The 16,782-nt window shown below is 34.9% G+C and overlaps 1 protein-coding gene across 3 annotated transcripts in view; it reads right to left on the bottom strand.

Annotated features, from left to right (window-relative positions):
• SCAF8 (SR-related CTD associated factor 8) overlaps positions 1-16,782 on the bottom strand; it is a 152,648-nt gene that overhangs the window by 97,608 nt on the left and 38,258 nt on the right. For all 3 annotated transcript variants that reach the window (XM_036380432.2, XM_036380433.2, XM_036380431.2), the window contains exons 10-20: positions 14,953-15,084; positions 14,715-14,827; positions 14,036-14,229; positions 11,767-11,867; positions 10,041-10,154; positions 9,248-9,404; positions 7,973-8,103; positions 6,856-7,000; positions 6,260-6,340; positions 5,452-5,673; positions 3,106-4,825 (exon numbers count right to left, since the gene is read on the bottom strand). In XM_036380432.2, the coding sequence (XP_036236325.1) occupies positions 3,120-4,825; positions 5,452-5,673; positions 6,260-6,340; positions 6,856-7,000; positions 7,973-8,103; positions 9,248-9,404; positions 10,041-10,154; positions 11,767-11,867; positions 14,036-14,229; positions 14,715-14,827; positions 14,953-15,084 (3,096 nt within the window). In that variant the 3' untranslated portion in view covers positions 3,106-3,119. The remainder of the gene's footprint in view (positions 1-3,105; positions 4,826-5,451; positions 5,674-6,259; positions 6,341-6,855; positions 7,001-7,972; positions 8,104-9,247; positions 9,405-10,040; positions 10,155-11,766; positions 11,868-14,035; positions 14,230-14,714; positions 14,828-14,952; positions 15,085-16,782) is intronic.

A 16,782-nucleotide genomic window follows, 5' to 3' on the forward strand; every position in this document is an offset into this window, starting at 1 on the left:
AGCTTCTTCAGTTGCTAGAACCCACAACCTTTCATCACTACAGCAAGCTTTAAACCAGCGTAAGCCAGAACTGCTACCCCAATGCCTGGGCCCCATCTTCCTTCTGTCCCAATCTCTCTCTCTCCTTTGCAAAAGCAAAAATTAAAAGTCACTCCCATGAATCACATCAAAGATTTGCTCTGGGTGTCAGGACAGTTCCTTTCAGTGCACACATTGGCTTATGATGGCTTAATCTACAATAAAAAAGGAAAGTCTTCACTCCAGCTCTGAAACATTTAAAACTTCCTACTGGCAAGATAAAGAAACCAGAGTTTCGCTTATATAAAGTCCCTTCAAGTTTCTAAATATGGCTATATTTTGGTAATACATATCTGCATGCTACAATATTTAAATAAGAAATAGAACAGTTCTAGCTGTAAACATAATGCAACTGAAGACTGTACAACAAACTTTTATTCTACAAAAAAACAGCGTTTAGAAACTGATAGTGTAACACATATGTACAGTAGCCAATTTATTCATGTTTGAAAGATATTAACAAAGATAATAGATTCATTAAATGCATTGTTCTATAACACTACCAACCAAATTGTTTAACAACTGTCACCTGGCAATTTACCTAAATCTTCATACTATGAACAACTTGGCACACTGCCAGTCCCAGTTTAGAAGAACAACAGATGAACTTCTAGTTTTCAGGAGGTTTTTAACAAAATGTTTAAAAAGTAAAGCTACTGCCAATATGTGTTTGATTTTGAGTATTTTTTTCTGTGGCCTATGACTGAAGCCTTTTCAAACTTAACATATTAAAATGAAATAAAACCCCTTAAGTTCATAAAATATCCTTAGAGCTATTTTGTGCTTTTGGGCTTCCACCACAATCAAATCTGCCTGACCAGAACACTACGAGTAGCTGGTGCAGCAGCACTGGTCGAGCTCTTTGAGCCAGAGACTGCCCGTGACAATACATTTACCTCCAACATTCTTCATCTCAACTCCCAAGACACGTTCTGGTAATAAACACATCAGCAAGGTCCATTACAAAGCAGTGGTTATTTAATGCATACCTAATGACTACTACTTGCACAATAGATAATAATTCATTCAAGTCCACTCTTTCCAAGGGCTACCTTCATTAAGCTGTTTACTATCCAGAATAGAAGTCCATGGAACTGAAAAGTTGAACCATGACACAGCATGAAAAATACCCCACCATCCAGAGGAAGAGGACTACACACACAAGTAACTTGCTTCTAGGTTCAAAGGCATGCTAATGCTTTACACTCATGTGATGTTTTCATACTTTCACCCCTTTGAGGGAAGCAGAAGGGGAAATAAAACTTGCATGCTAATGCTTTAATGTTAAAGATCAAAAGTCTAATTTGAGCTAAAAACGTTTCTTTTACCAAACGGGCATTCATGTAAGAGAATCTACCCTTATTACCTTATTATGCAAGAGGAAAACAACTTTCTTAAAACTGAGTGAAAGGGTGCTTTCACACACAGAATTTTAACAAAACTTATTTTGAAACAAGTTGGTGAAATGCACTTGAATGGAACAAACTGAAAATCTGACATCATCCTACAGCTTAACCTTTTCAATTGAAAGGATACACAAGTAGCAAAGCAGATGAAAGAGGAGAGAATAGCACTACTAATTTACCTAAGCAGCCAATTCATCTCAACAATTTAAAAAGAGGTTCAACTTCAATGTTATTCCATCAAAACACAACCCCCCAACTCTTATTTCTGTAAAACATGTAGGGTTTTTAGACCAACATCAGCTTACTTTTAATGCAACATTTCTGAGCTTTGAGTCATTAAAATCAATTAACCACAGAGTACTCAAACACTAACACTATCTATCCAGAACACCAAATATATTACAAAATAAAAATTGCAAATACTCATTTAAGCTTTGGCTTCATGCATATCTGCATTTTAAAAAGTAAGCTGGAATAATACTGCATATTCTTACAGTATATATATTCCACCTTCTAGAAGCAGTAAGAACATTGTAACAATGGGGATGAGCAGATAAATAGAAGCTTGACAGCACTGCAGTGAAATAAGTTTTATCTTACTACCTAAAGAAGGTGAAAAGCAAATTTTCACAACCTAGTTTCATTTCAATTTTATTGAAGTGCCTACAGTATTCTGTGAGTGCTTGCACATACACAGGCACACACAGAAAAAATGGTATCTACAAACAGTTTACACAGATATTTACATACATGTTATTTACATAAACTAATATAACTGCATGATCTTTGATGTAAAAACCATATGCTTCTTCCACATGTAACTGTTGCACTGGTTTCACAAAAGTAATATAAACCTTTTGCAACAACTGGCTAAGCATATATCAGAGCTGATTCCAAGTTTTTAGAGCTTGCAGGTTTTTTAAAAAAATACAATACCTAAAACACTGTTATCAAACAAATATGCTTTATTGGCATCTAAAAACAAAATGCACCCAACATTAAAATGTACTTTTTCATTTTTTAAACCCACTGCAGTACGAGGAACAAATCACAAACACTTACTTTAGAGAAAACAGAGACTATAGTGTAGATTTTACAAAATCACTTTTAATCTCTGTGTTATGCTCCTTAAGTAACATGGGCCATTTTTTTTTCTGCCGAATTGTAGGAACATAAAATATCACAGCTTTATCTATACTTTAAAATTCTGCAGCAGCCTAAAAACACGGACAAGATACACCAGCACCTGTTTTCAAGTGTAACAATTTTGATAGCCAAACTAAGGGTAGTATCTAAAAATTCCATTTTCTTCCATAGGAAGTCTTTGTTTGACAAGCTGTTAATTTATCATTGTGAAATTAAAAGCAATTAGGGGCAAGTTTATGCTTTACCAAAGAAATAAAATAAAATTTAAAAAAAACTCAAAAGCAAAAAACGTTTACCTACCATGTTCAAATTAAGAACAGTGTTCTATACAAGTCAGTTGTACAGTTATTTAAGTGGAAGATGAACATGAACATCAGATTAACTTAATTCTGGCAGACAAAAGTGAACTGCTACGGTCCAGTCAGCCATTTATCTATTACAGAGAGATGACAACTTTACAAAAGGTATCTTTTACCTACTGAGTGATGATTATGTCCCCTCAGTTTCTGTGCTTTCTACCACTGGTTCACTCTCTATATCAGCTTCTGTGTCACTCTTCTCTTTGTTTATCTCGACAGAAGATGTCAGTTTTTCATAAAGTTCTGGATCATCCTGCACCTGTGCAGTTGGTGGCTGACTTTCTGTCTCTGTATTTTCACCATTAACCTGGGGCATATTATCAGCTTTGCGTTGAGAAGTGGCCCCATCAAAATATTCAAAAACCCTTGGATGTGGAGGCGGGATCCAGTTGTTTGACATTCTGTCTCTTCCAAACCTGTTTCCATTAATTTCTCTGCAGAAATTAAAATCTCTGTCATCCCTATCCCTCTGTCTTTCCCAGGGTCTTCTGCGGTCATCAAAATCTCTGTGAGCATCTTGTTCAAATCCTCTATTCCAACTGGGACCACTTCTACTATCAAACCTATAGTTTACATGCCGAAACCTCTCTCTGTCTTCATGGAAGCCTTTAGGGCCACCATAAATAGGGAAGGCATGGTGCTCTCTTTCATCATAATCTCCTCTCTGTCCCCAGTGCTTGTCTGAATTGAAACCAAAATGCTCTCTTCTGCCAAGGTTATCTATACCTGGTCTTCCAAAACTTTCTCTCATGTCTATATGTGGTCTAGCAAAGTGTTCTCTTCCATCTACTGGAGGCCTTCCTATACTCTCTCTTGGATCAACTGGTGGTCGTCCAACAGAATCTCTGACATCCACTGGAGATGGTCTGTTAAGATTATCTCGGTTTTCCACCGGAGGAAAGCGATAATCTCTGTCCCCCTCCTGTTGAATGTTATCACCTCCAAGTGGTAGCCTTTTCTCTGGATTAGAAATGTTATCGATATTTTGTCTTCCTGGTGTTCCAAAAGGTCTTTCTGTTTGATTAAAAATATCTCCTGGAGGAAAAGGACCTCGAGGTGGTGGTGGTGGATGAAGAGATGGATCAAGGATTGCGGGAGGAGGAATAGCACGCTGTGGTGGCATTCCTGGCTGCATTAAAGGAAACCTTGGTCCAGGCGAATGGGGCATTAGGCCTGGACGGATATCTATAAGAGGCATTCCTGGCATTCTTTGATTACTGATATTTAAATGAGGCATGTTTGGAACTGCAGCTGGATGCTGCATTGCCAGAAGTCCAGAATTACTTGAAATATTTGGTGGTGGCACTCCCATAAGTCCAGAACTAGTTGAAACATTGGGTGGTGGCATTATGAGAAGCCCAGAGTTGCTTGAAACACTCGGTGGCTGTACTCCTGCCAGAACTCCTGAGCTGCTGGACACACTGGGTGGCTGCATTCCTGTCAGAAGGCCAGGGCTGCTTGAGACACCTGGTGGGTGAACTCCAGCTAGAAGCCCTGAGTTACTTGAGACATTTGGTGGTGGCACTCCAGCCATAAGTCCAGAGCTACTTGAGGCGTTAGTTGGCTGAATCCCGCCAGCAAGAGAAGAGCTACTGGAGACAGCAGGTAGCTGCATTCCTCCTGCAAGACCAGAATTGCTGGAAACAGTTGGTGGTTGCACTCCTCCTACAAGTCCAGAGCTGCTTGAAACACTGGGTGGCTGTATTCCCCCTGGAAGCCCAGAGCTACTTGAGACAGTGGATGGTGGCCCTTCTCCAGTAAGCCCAGAATTGCTTGAGACACTGGGTGGCTGCACTCCTCCAACAAGTCCAGAGGTACTAGAGACATCACTTTGCACTGAAATGCAGTGACAAGAAAAACAATTAACAAAAAATATCAGTGTTAACACAAAATGCGATTTAATCCATGTTCAGGTAATGCATGCAGTGATGATACTGCTGACAATATGTCCTAGTTTCTATAGGTAATATATATTATTTCAAACACATTGGTGATACATAGACATTATGCCACAGAAATGAATGTCTCTACATAGTAAAGACTGTATAGTAGCTAAAATTAACAAACCCCAAAGCCATCACCCAATTTATGCAATAAACTATTAAAATCTTTGATGAAGTTCTATAGATGTTATACTATCCTACACACTCCTGCTCTTTTCCATTGCTACTTGTGTAATCAAACTGCATTTCTAAGAAGTTTTCTGATGAGTTCCCAGATTCAGCTTTACTTCTTGAGACTATGAGAAAAACATACTTAAGCATAAGCTGCTAGAAGTCATTGATCAGATGATGACAAAGATGGTTCTCACCGCTTCCCCAAATTAAATTCAGAATGATACCCTACCCAACACAAAACTTCCTATTCTGTAGTTACTAGCTCAATGAACTATGATTTGCAAAAATCTCTGACTATGATGCTTCCTGTACAGGATCATATCATATAATGAAAACATTTCTTACCAGATCTATTGTTTTCACTGGAAGAAATCTGAAGGTCTGTAAGATGTGGTCCTTTGTCATCTGATTCTGGTTTGTTGATTGGCAGGGGATTAAAAACACTTCCAGCAGATAATGTTGGAGTAGCTAGATTGCTAGTAACTGTGCCAACTGGTAGAACAAGGCCAGTAAAAGGAACATCCTTCATCGTCTCTTGTGCAATTGGTAATGGAGGCTGTACTAAAGCTGTAGAGATATAACAGAAGTGTATCACTGAAATCATATAGTGAAACCTTCACATTTAGATTGGTAGAAGTCAGGCTGATAAATCAGAAGAAGTGAAATTAATTACCTTCACTGGTACATTTTTTGATAATAAATTTCTTATCCTCAATCAGCAATGTAATATTTAGGGTTTTTTCCTAGAGATCATGAGCTCCAGGCAAACCTAAGCAATCAGTGCTCTAACATATCTTTAAATGTTAAATGAATACAGTTAGAATGCTAAATTAAAATAAATTATTATATAATATTCAGTGACTAAGACCAAATAATTCCAGTAATAGCTACATGTGTTAGAAAGGTCCAAATTGAACAATGCATACAAATAATTAACAATTTGCAACTTAACTCCATGTTAGGTATAATTTTTCAGTCTTCATTATAAGCTCTGTAAGTCTTTTTTCAATGCCTGCTTAAAACAGTTTAACAACTTCTGTGCAGCTATTTCCCATTACACAGAATTAACTTGCTTTTGATTAAATAACAAGGAGTATATAAACAAGTAAACTTTTCATCACACACAAACAATTGTTAGAGCAATCAAACTTACGTGTTGGAACAACTGGTGGGACAACAGGTGGTGGGACAACAGGTGGTGGGACAACAGGTGGAACTGGAGGAGGCATATAACCTATATGGAAAATAATGACAAATGATTACATGAAAAGCAAATAAACTTTTGCAGTAAAAGACTGCCTACATTATTTATCCCAAAAAGTTGTGCCACTGTACACTGGCAAACAAGATATTAATATGAAGAGGCAACATGGTTATTGTTTTCAAAAACAACCCCATCTTCACTAGAGATGATCTGCAGGTGCATCTTTAAGTGATATCTACCAGTAGCATCCAAAGAAGAAAATCAAGAGTTTCAAACTTTTCAAAAGAAAGGAGATTGATTTTAAGTACTTTTAAATTCTAATTTTTCAAAAAGGTAGAAAGCTGTGATTCTTATTCTCAACAGAATACATTGGTAAAAATAATACCAAGTTAGATAAAAGTAATTTTAATCTAGTATATAATTTAGGAGTCAAAGGCCAACTCACTCAGACAGTGACCAGTAGCTGACAGAAAATTTTGATGTACACAGAGGCACACTAACTGCCTATGCTCATTACACACTGCATTTCATTTTTACTGACTTACCTGGAGGTGGCTGTGAAGGGTTGAAACTTGCTCTCAAGAAGGGTGGAGGAGGAATTGGGCTATAACCAGGAGGAGGGACAGACATTGTGACAGGAAACGCAGGTGGAACCAAGCTAACAGCAGGCACAGCTGGAGCTACTGGAATCTTTTTTCATGGAAAGAAAAACAAGCAACTTCAATATTTAACAGTATTCAAGGACATTAAAAGGGATAAACTGATCTAACTGCAATTGACATCAAGCACTAAATGTTCCAAAGGCTTTGTATATATTTCAAACAATGAAGAATTAGATTGCATTCTGAAATGGTACACTATGAACAAACAAGGACACTGGAAGAATCCTATTTTATCTTTACTTCATTCTTACACAGCCAAAAATACAGTCTAACACTATGTCTATTCAAGAATAAAAATGTATCACAGAGGGGTGAATGCAGAAATGCAGAGAGAGAAAAGGAAGAAAAATATAAATAGTGTAGCAATTTGGGGGCACTTTGAAAACAGTGATTCTAGTGTCTAGAAAAACTTAGGTATTTTAGAACAGTACTGGAAAATTAAGTTTAGTGTGCATAATTATAAGGCTAATAATCCTGATGAAATCATGAAAATTATTATTTCTTGAATTTCTGTTTGAGCTATGCATTGTGTTTCAGTGCATTATATTTACAAAGATGTAATTAGAAGCAGTATAAATGTAATATATACACATGTATATTTAAACATATACTGATCACAGTGTACATTAGGAGACGACTCAGATAGGAAGACTGAAGACAGATTTTGCAGAGAGGAAAAAGCCCAAAATTCAATTCAAGTAAATGCAAATATATTACCATTCATATAATTTTATGTCAGTTTAACAACTGGAAATGTCTATACACATTTAGAAAGATAAAACACTAATAACATAAGTACAAAATTTATTAAGCAACTGCATGAAACTCAACATTATGGATGGCAACAATTCTAAAATATTTCAGAGTTGAACACAAATGGATGCAGGACTTAAATCAAAAATATTTTATCACTTAAACTCAGTGTTAAAGTTTACCTGTATTGAATAAGAAGTCTGCCCACCAGTTCTGTGGGGCTTTTGCAAACTCAGACAATACCAACCTGCAGCATAGTGACTGGCTGTGTGTAAGCTTCTGTCTGTGTTGTAATAACGGTACTCTTATCCACGGTAGCACTCTGCGTCGTTTGAGTATTTTCTTTAGCAGCTTCTGAGCTTCTGGCTGTTTCCCACTCTTTAAAAATGATGTATTTTATTATAAAAAATAATTAATGTGTTATTTTTGTTTAGATGTCTTCCTTCTTAAACAATAAATTTGAATCTAGTATCTACATGGATTCATTACAAATAGCCCTCAAACTTATTTTTGTAAAGAACAAGTGCAATTATTTATTACTGTGTATTTTAAAGAGAAAAACATCTTTATCTACCTGCAATGATGTTTAATTTTGCCTGTATACAAACTGATTTTTCAAAACTTGCCAACTTTTTTTACCAATCATTCTGTTAACAATTTGCAATATACAGTATGCTCCTGTTTTCTAAAAACTCCTGTAGCCAATATATGTATGCTACCACTTGGCAACTGTACAATGACAAAGAATCCTGATGTTAAACAAACCTCACCACAACCTCCCTTTCTTCCATCTGTCATTTCTCCAAGAATTTTGTACTTTAAGTGTAACATAGTGAAGGTATTTCAGTAATGTTACATGCTTTAATTTTTGTCATTTATACTCAATTTTCACTCAAAGCAAGATTGTATTTTGACCCGAAGAATCACTGTACTATTGTGAAAGTCTTAATCTACTGTTTATTTCAGTATAATCTGTTTCAAGAAATTACAATACAAGTAAATTTTTCATAAACTTAACAAACTATTCACTTGGGTTTCAGATTAAGGGCTAACACGACTTGTTTTCCTGTCTCTCTGACTTTATGGAAAAAATACCATAAGGTTCTGCTAAGCTGTGCCTATCAGGACAAGTTCTAATTTCAACTTAATTCTTTACCAGAATACAAGACTTTCCTAATCACAAGCAGATAACAATTTCTACACAAATTGATATTTCACATACCAGTGCACAAGAAATTCAAACCTCTTAAAATATGCTAACCTTTATTAACTTGCCTAAACTAATTATCTTCTGTCACCAGTTCTTCATTGTCATGACAATCAAATAAATCTAAAATAAGTTGATTGATCTAAAAATAAAATCTAGATTTCATTATTTCAGTGCCATTTATATTGTAAACAAAGAGCTAGAAAAATCTAAGCAAATGAAAAAAGACTATGTATTTCCTAAAAAAAAATTTTTCTGAGAATTTGTAATTACCAAAATAAACACACTGTCTATCAGAATTATTAATGTTTGTACCTGTATTTACTGTTTCCTGATCAATCATGCCACCTTCAGCAAAGCCGTCCAAATCATCCAATTTCACTTTCTCCCACGGAATATAGGAAACTCCCAGATCCACATCCCAGAATTGCTTGTATTCTGTTTTCACACCTTTATTCAAAGCCCAAGCAATCTGAAAATAAAACCCAATCAGACAGTCTGGTAAATCATATAACCTGGGAACAGAATATTTCAGATTATTTCCTTCAAGTTTCTGTCACTGCACATAAATCCTCAGCGTCTACTAATTAAAAGTAGACCCAAATGTTTGGATCTTAAATGAACCTGCAAGAAGTTTACTTGGCCTCTACAACAGGTACATGTATGGTGAATTACATCAGAAAGCTTAAATTTTTTCTACATTAATCCTAACATATATATGGGGAAATTAAAAATACAGCATTTCAAGGACTCACTCTAAAGTATCAAGCAGGTAGAAGAAATCCCTATAACATTTAACAAAATACTTATCTCTAAGACTAGTATAAAATTTAATATTAAGTGACCCAAATTGTCAGGTAGAGGACTTAGGTTGTATGTACATAAACTATGGTCCAGGTGTTTCCTAAAGATCAAGTAATTTTTCTACCCTTCATATTGCCTGTTAAAGATGCATTTTACACAGAGAAAAAGCAGTTTACACCTCACTGCTTCATTCTTCTTCTCCACATTGTACATTTGAGTGAACAGCTGCTAAAAGACAAACCATCATAGTAGAATTGTACTGTGTTTAAAATGGACAGCATCCTTAAGATTAAAATCACATTACCTTAATAATTTTAGATCCAATTTTATATGACCCAGAACTAAGTTTCTGAAGAGCACGATATGCATCTTGTCTATGTACCATACAGACATAAGCACATCCTCTTGGGGGAATCATCTATGGAAAAACAGCAGTGGTTTTAAAAAGTGGGAAAATCAGTACTTCAGATTATGTAACAACACTAATTGTATACTAATACTATAGAAAGAAAGGCTTACACTGTAAGCAACTGTTACCTTAATCGGCCATATTAACAAGTTTGGGCATGGCGAAAACTTAAGAGTGATACTGGCAGGCTACTTCAGTTACAACATTTTCAAGAGGCAGCAGCAAGCTGAAGAATGAGTGTTATAAATGACATGAAAAATTTGAACAAGGAGCAGACTGGGAGCTACATTATGACAACATCAGAAAAGCAAAGGTTGCTACCTCAAGCTCCAGATTCTCTGTGAGCTGAGCAATAACCTCTCACAGATAAGCAAAATAGTGATTAAAAGCATTTTAAAAGGGTAGACTCCTCACTCCTGAATGTGATTTTTTTCTAACGTTTTACTGTATTTATGTATGTATAGCATGTTTTATTTATTGTATGACATACCATGTAACCTTTGCAAGCTTATGCTAGCTAAATTGTCACATATGACAATCGCTTACATCCATTTTAGTCAAAATCTTGGTGTGCTTTTACACTGTTTAAATACACATAGTAACATAACAAACATGTAAGATGACAGACTGTAAACATATTTTCTAAGAACTGCATTAAGATATACATTGTTATTCTAGCTACTTAAGCTTTGTGGAATGCGTAGGATGAACTATCTACAATATGGTTTGCCTTTGAAATATAACAGGCACTGGGACATGTCTAGTTGTTACATTACTTTCCTTAATTGATAGCCCCTGCAAATCAAAATGAGGTTTAAATGTCTGGCTATGGGGCTGGCTTTTTCACTTGTGAAACTTTTTAGAAGATTCTGTAAAGTCACAAAAAAGTATTCCTTATAAATTACACATTTGAATATATTAACATGATAAAAAACAGTAAAAATTTCATCTGAAATGAATGAAATTGCACAAGAAGCATTTTAAAACTGCTGAAGCAAGAGGAAAACCCAGATTTCTCTCATGCAGATGTGCTGTTTTAGGAGAAAAATACTTCCTTTTGAAGCTGAATTATAGGCAACTGATGTACTACTCTAAACACCTGAGTCTAAATTACTCTAAGTAATGAGAATTGTATGTCCAAATTATAAGCATCTTTTTAATTGTCACATTTTAGAATAAACGTTTGTTTACAGTACAATTTCTTTTCTTCTAAATGTTTTATCAAGAAGGATTCAACTTAAGGAATCCTCTGTTTGGAAAGTAACCAAGAACAATGTGGATATACATCTGTAGGTATCCTTAGGCCAAGGAAAATGATACCTGCTCCATGACACATCACTAAACCAGAACAACCATAACTTTTTGGTTAAACCCTGGTTTAAAAACTGCAGAAAGTGCTAGAGCTTAGGAAGAGCCTTTTTACCTTGAAGTGTACTGTCTTTAGTGCTTCAAAACAGAGTAGATGAAAACCAGGTGGCAAATATCATGGCCACCATTTTTAACTGTGATAGAAAAGTCTCCTAAATACAAGTTTAAGCAGCTGTAAAGAATTCAGAGACATAGGCATGCTTAAGTTTCTAGTCTAACATTTCTGAAAAAGCATAGCAACATGCTTACTTACATTAATTGACTCTATTTGTCCAAATTCTTCAAACAAGTTTGTTAAATCTTGCTGTGTAGCCTTCTTGTCTACTTGACCTACCCAAAGAGTAGTACTGCAAACTGTCAAGAGACACATTCACATCAGTCAAAATACTGAATATTAGCTTATTAACTACTCTATAGCATGAACGTAAAAGGTTTTAAAACTACCCAGGAATCACTGCTAAAAACCCAAGAATGGTAAATCTATTATTTGCTATATAGAGATTAAGTACATTAACAAAAATGATAAAGGGTTAAACAACACCAAACATATTCACCACAAGCATTTATTCTTCTTGTTTCATTTTCTTTTAAACAAAATAGTTGTTTTCATAGAAATAAAACTGTAAAATTCTGTAGATTAGCAGCTAGGGCAAACTAAATTATAAATTACTTCTGGAAAAAAAACAAAACACTTGTCTTCTACTTTCCATTAAAAAACCCATGCCTTTAGGATTCATGTCAATTTTAACAAAGTAAGACTAAGTTCTAGCTGGCTAAAAGTGTATTACAGGAACTTAATACAGCAGTATTATGTACTGCATTTTCACCTGAAAATAGCAACAATTTACTATGGGCAAAAACCTGAAAAGAAATTTATCTGAGGCAGATCAGGCTGAAAACATGCATGGTACTTCTGATTCTTTCAATTCCATCACAAGCCCAGAATCCCTGCCTTCCAAATGCCCACCCATCCTCCTCGCCAAACACAAACACTCGCTGACATGAGCTAAGACTTCCTTCTCCCATATGTACATGGTTCCAACTCCTCTGTCTTCTAAATACTGCCCAATGTGCAACTTGGATTTCTTGGTCTGCCCTATCCTTTACCAAGGAAACATTCATTCTTCATCATTATCTTGATACATCACATCTCCTTTCTGTACCAATCCTGGTGCACCAAAATGGAAACCAGAGCTGTGCATTCTGTCAACTGACATTTTCAATTGACATTAGTACTCTACAGTGCTGAGAATGACCAGCTGTAAGATTTCTCTTGGACAAAACTTGTTCCTCACATGCTTGTAGATATGCCTTTTGTACCTCATGGTGTTAAACTCTAGGAAACAATTCTTTGGATCTCAGCAAGTAATAGTGGCTGTCACTGAACAAATTTCAAGAAGTAGAACACTTGTCAGGTGAATTACTTATTTATTTAATCACTTACCTCCCCCCAAAGTTTCCACACTTCACTTAGCCTACTTATCGTCTCCTTTAAATTTCACAGGACCTCAAATGCTGCTGCTGTTTGTTAGGTTACTTAACATCTCTGTCTCTCAGCTCCCAGCCATTCTGATTATAGCTCCCTGCCTTGCAGACTTCTAGGAGAAATCTATACCATAAAATCAATTTGTCTCTTTTCATGTGAAAAACCAGAGAAGAAGAGGGAAAAAAGTGCATCTAAAGTGTAATATAGTCCCAAGTTTAAAGTCACCTTGCGATGATATAAAATATTAATGTGAAGAGAACAGAACATTCTTTGCTTTATAAAAATGAGTTGTGAGCTGCGTTCTTGTCAGATAAACTATACCATTCGAATACACAAGACAAATTAAAAACTATATCAGAAACAGTTTATAACCTATCTGAACAAAATTAAATTCTCAAAATACATTCCCTTTAAGCAACTGGGTGGAGGAAGTTATTTTTTTCCTTACTACCTTCCTTTTTTTTAGTATGTAAATTCTCTGTGGAAATGAAAGCAGTACACAGCAGCACTCTGCAGAGGCTGAAATCCACTTGATTTTTGAATAATTTCTTAAGATACCACCATTATGGTCTGTCTTACACTAGCAAATTCTACCTGCTTTGGTGCTACATTCATCTGAAAATCTATTTAAAAAACAATGTAAATGTTTTAAAACCCGGGCCTCTAAGATTTCCATCAAAGTGTTTGAAGTGTGCACCACACACTTTAACATTTTAACAATTTTCAGACCAACTGCTGGACACATTCAAATGCCAAGTTAAAGACAGCATTAAAGAGAAAAGATTGTAACTTAGAGACAGCCCTTGCTGCTCTCTGTTTAGAAGCATAATCAGTGGTGCAAATGTGACTAAAAACATCAGTAGAAGAGTATCACACTTGTTCTTGTCTAAGATGACATTATATACCTAAGCTGCAAGAAACATCAGAAATTAAACTTACACATATATAAATAGTCAAGATAAATCTTGTTCTGGAAAACAAAGCCTTTTTTCCATTTAATCCTACATTATTAAAGCACTACACAGGTACTACATACCACTTAGTGTTTTTGACCGTATAGGAGGCAATCCCTTTTTCTGACGTTCCTTTTCCCTTTCCCGAGCCCTTCTTTCACTGGAGTACGACCGAGATGACTTTCTCTTCCTTTCTCTTGATCTTGAGCGTGAACGTTTTCTGTGTTTCCGCTTACGAGAACCAGACCGCGATCTAGACCTTCGTTTTCTTGGTGACCTACAAAATACTTAATTTTAGTATGCTGAGTTAAAAAAAAATACTCTGATTTAGTCATCTTTTAACTATAAACTTTAGGCACTACACAGATATTTCTATTATATTCACTAAAACTACTTCAGGAAATAAATTTAATGCTGTTTGGATGAGGAACAGAATATACACCTTAAAACAAAACACATTCAAAATGTTCTGTATCTACAGTACCTAATTCTCTGGCACAGAAAGCCTGTCCAGCTGGCTAGTATTAGCTACTTCTGTAACCTGAATCGGTCTTAAAAATTTCAGTTCAATCACACACATAGCAAATGAACTGTCATACCAAAAGTTTGCATCTAATACACAATTATTTAATGAACATATCTTTTCTTTGCCAAAAACTGCTTATGATAATTTTGGAAAATACAGAATTAAGACTGACAATCACAAATTGCAACTTTTTTACAGAAAAACTTCCTTTACTTAATGCAAGGTAATTACAAAACCTTGAACGAGATCTTGAACGAGTTCTTGATCTTGAACGAACAGCTGATTTCTTTTCTTCTTGTTCAAAAATCTCTTCTTCAGCAATATCTTGACCTTCATCTATATCCATGTCCTGAGATCAGACATAAAAGATGTTCAGTAACACTTAATAAATTTACTCACAATACATATGACTTGGAATCATATTAGTTTATGTTTTCTTTTCAATTTCTGTAATAAAATTTTTAAAAATTTTACCTGTTGTTGAATATCCATGGAATCATCTACATTTGCTTCCACTTCTAAAAACTGCTGTTGACTACTTCCTTGTGATGGTGACGCAGAGTGCTCTGAACCAAAATTTCCTTCTTGATTCTCCTCAGGACTTGCCTAAATAACAGTTAATAATTTACCATAAAGCCCCTTGCAATTACAAATGCAATACTATATGAAAATAATATTCCCATTTCTCATTAATATGAAAGCTGAACTGGATATCAATCCATTCTATTCCTTTTTATGCTATCATCCTTCAACACAAAACTTTGAAATAATTAATATTTCTGATTACAAAAGATTAGTATCTATTTGCTAAATAACAAAACTACAGTACACACAGAGTACAATATTTACTGCTTCAAAACAGAAATTCACAGGACAAACGTAGCCATATGTACAGTGACCCTGAAAGACACCCACTTGTCCCCCATGCATATGCATTAATAAATGTTGATACTAACATAATAAAAATGTTTGCAATACCAATTGAACTAGTTAAAAATTTTACACTAGACAGAACTTTTTTACAGTGAATGATTTCAGACAAGCAATTACTAAAAAATAAGAGAGGAAGCTGTGCCATTTGTGTCAACATGGCAATTTCAAGAGATCTAACAAAATAAGCAGTTCTGAAAAAACACCAAAATTAATGAATGTGGAATACTCAAAGTGTTGATGATTTGCTAGAGAAAAAGCTAAAACAGCCTGTGCATTGCCTGAAAGTACAAGTTTGGAAAAAATATCTCTAAGGTACAAATAATTCAAGAACTAGAACAAATGAAATTAAAATATTCAGAAATCATATGAGAACAATTTTGATAAGCAATTTAAAATTTATAATCCATTACTGCAGGTAAACATTTCAGTGATCCTCACTATATTTTAATTTTTAATTAAACAAATCCTACATGTTCTATCTGCCCAGAGAATGACAGGAAGTTAGCAGAATGACTAGTAGTAACAATTTTATCTTTATATTTTTTCAACATCTTATAACAAGTTCGTAAAAAAATATTCTACAATAATTCAGTTAATTTATTTGCCTTCTGACAGAATGTTTTGTCTCATTTTCCTTATATTTAATTATTCTTCAACCATCTGTTTCTTGGTATCAATGCCTACAATTCTTGTTGCTCCTTCTGTTTTTATCTTCTGTCCTCTCCTCCCTTTCCCTCTGCTCCTCATCAGATGCCTAATAATTTTGTTTTGTGCTTTATCTTTCCTTCTCTTTCCCGTTCATCTTTCTCAATGAAACTTACACATGGAAATCAAGAAAATATTACCCATAACATACTGCAGTTACTACAAAGTAGTTTCAGCAGCAGTTTGTATCTTTTAACTGTTAATAAAGTGAAAAAAAAAATCCTTTCTCTCCATACTGACTAGACAAGAAGACTGGATCTGAAGGGAAAATTCATCAGGTCTTGTAATAGAAAATTAAAGAGTAAGGGGAGAGTCAAGTAAACGTTCTACCCATAAATATATTGTAAACTTTTATTTTGCTGATTTTACAACAAGGTAGGCATTCAATATTTTTATTTTCAAATTAGACAGATACTTTTTGATATGACATATCAAAAGCTCCTCAAACAGATCATTCTTCACTTTATTCTTTTACAGCGTTTTTAGTGTTTAGAAACAGAAATAGCCAGATATCCACCAAGACCCAAAACCATTTAGTCTGTAGCTATACTGTATATTCTTTTCCATTTACTACACTTAAATGAGAAATGAAAATAAATCAGTAAAATAAAGCAGTAAAGAAACAGTATTTAGTAAAAATTAAATCAATAAAGTCAGAAATTCAAA

This window comes from Molothrus ater, chromosome 3, assembly GCF_012460135.2.
Source record: "Molothrus ater isolate BHLD 08-10-18 breed brown headed cowbird chromosome 3, BPBGC_Mater_1.1, whole genome shotgun sequence".
NCBI lineage: Eukaryota > Metazoa > Chordata > Aves > Passeriformes > Icteridae > Molothrus > Molothrus ater.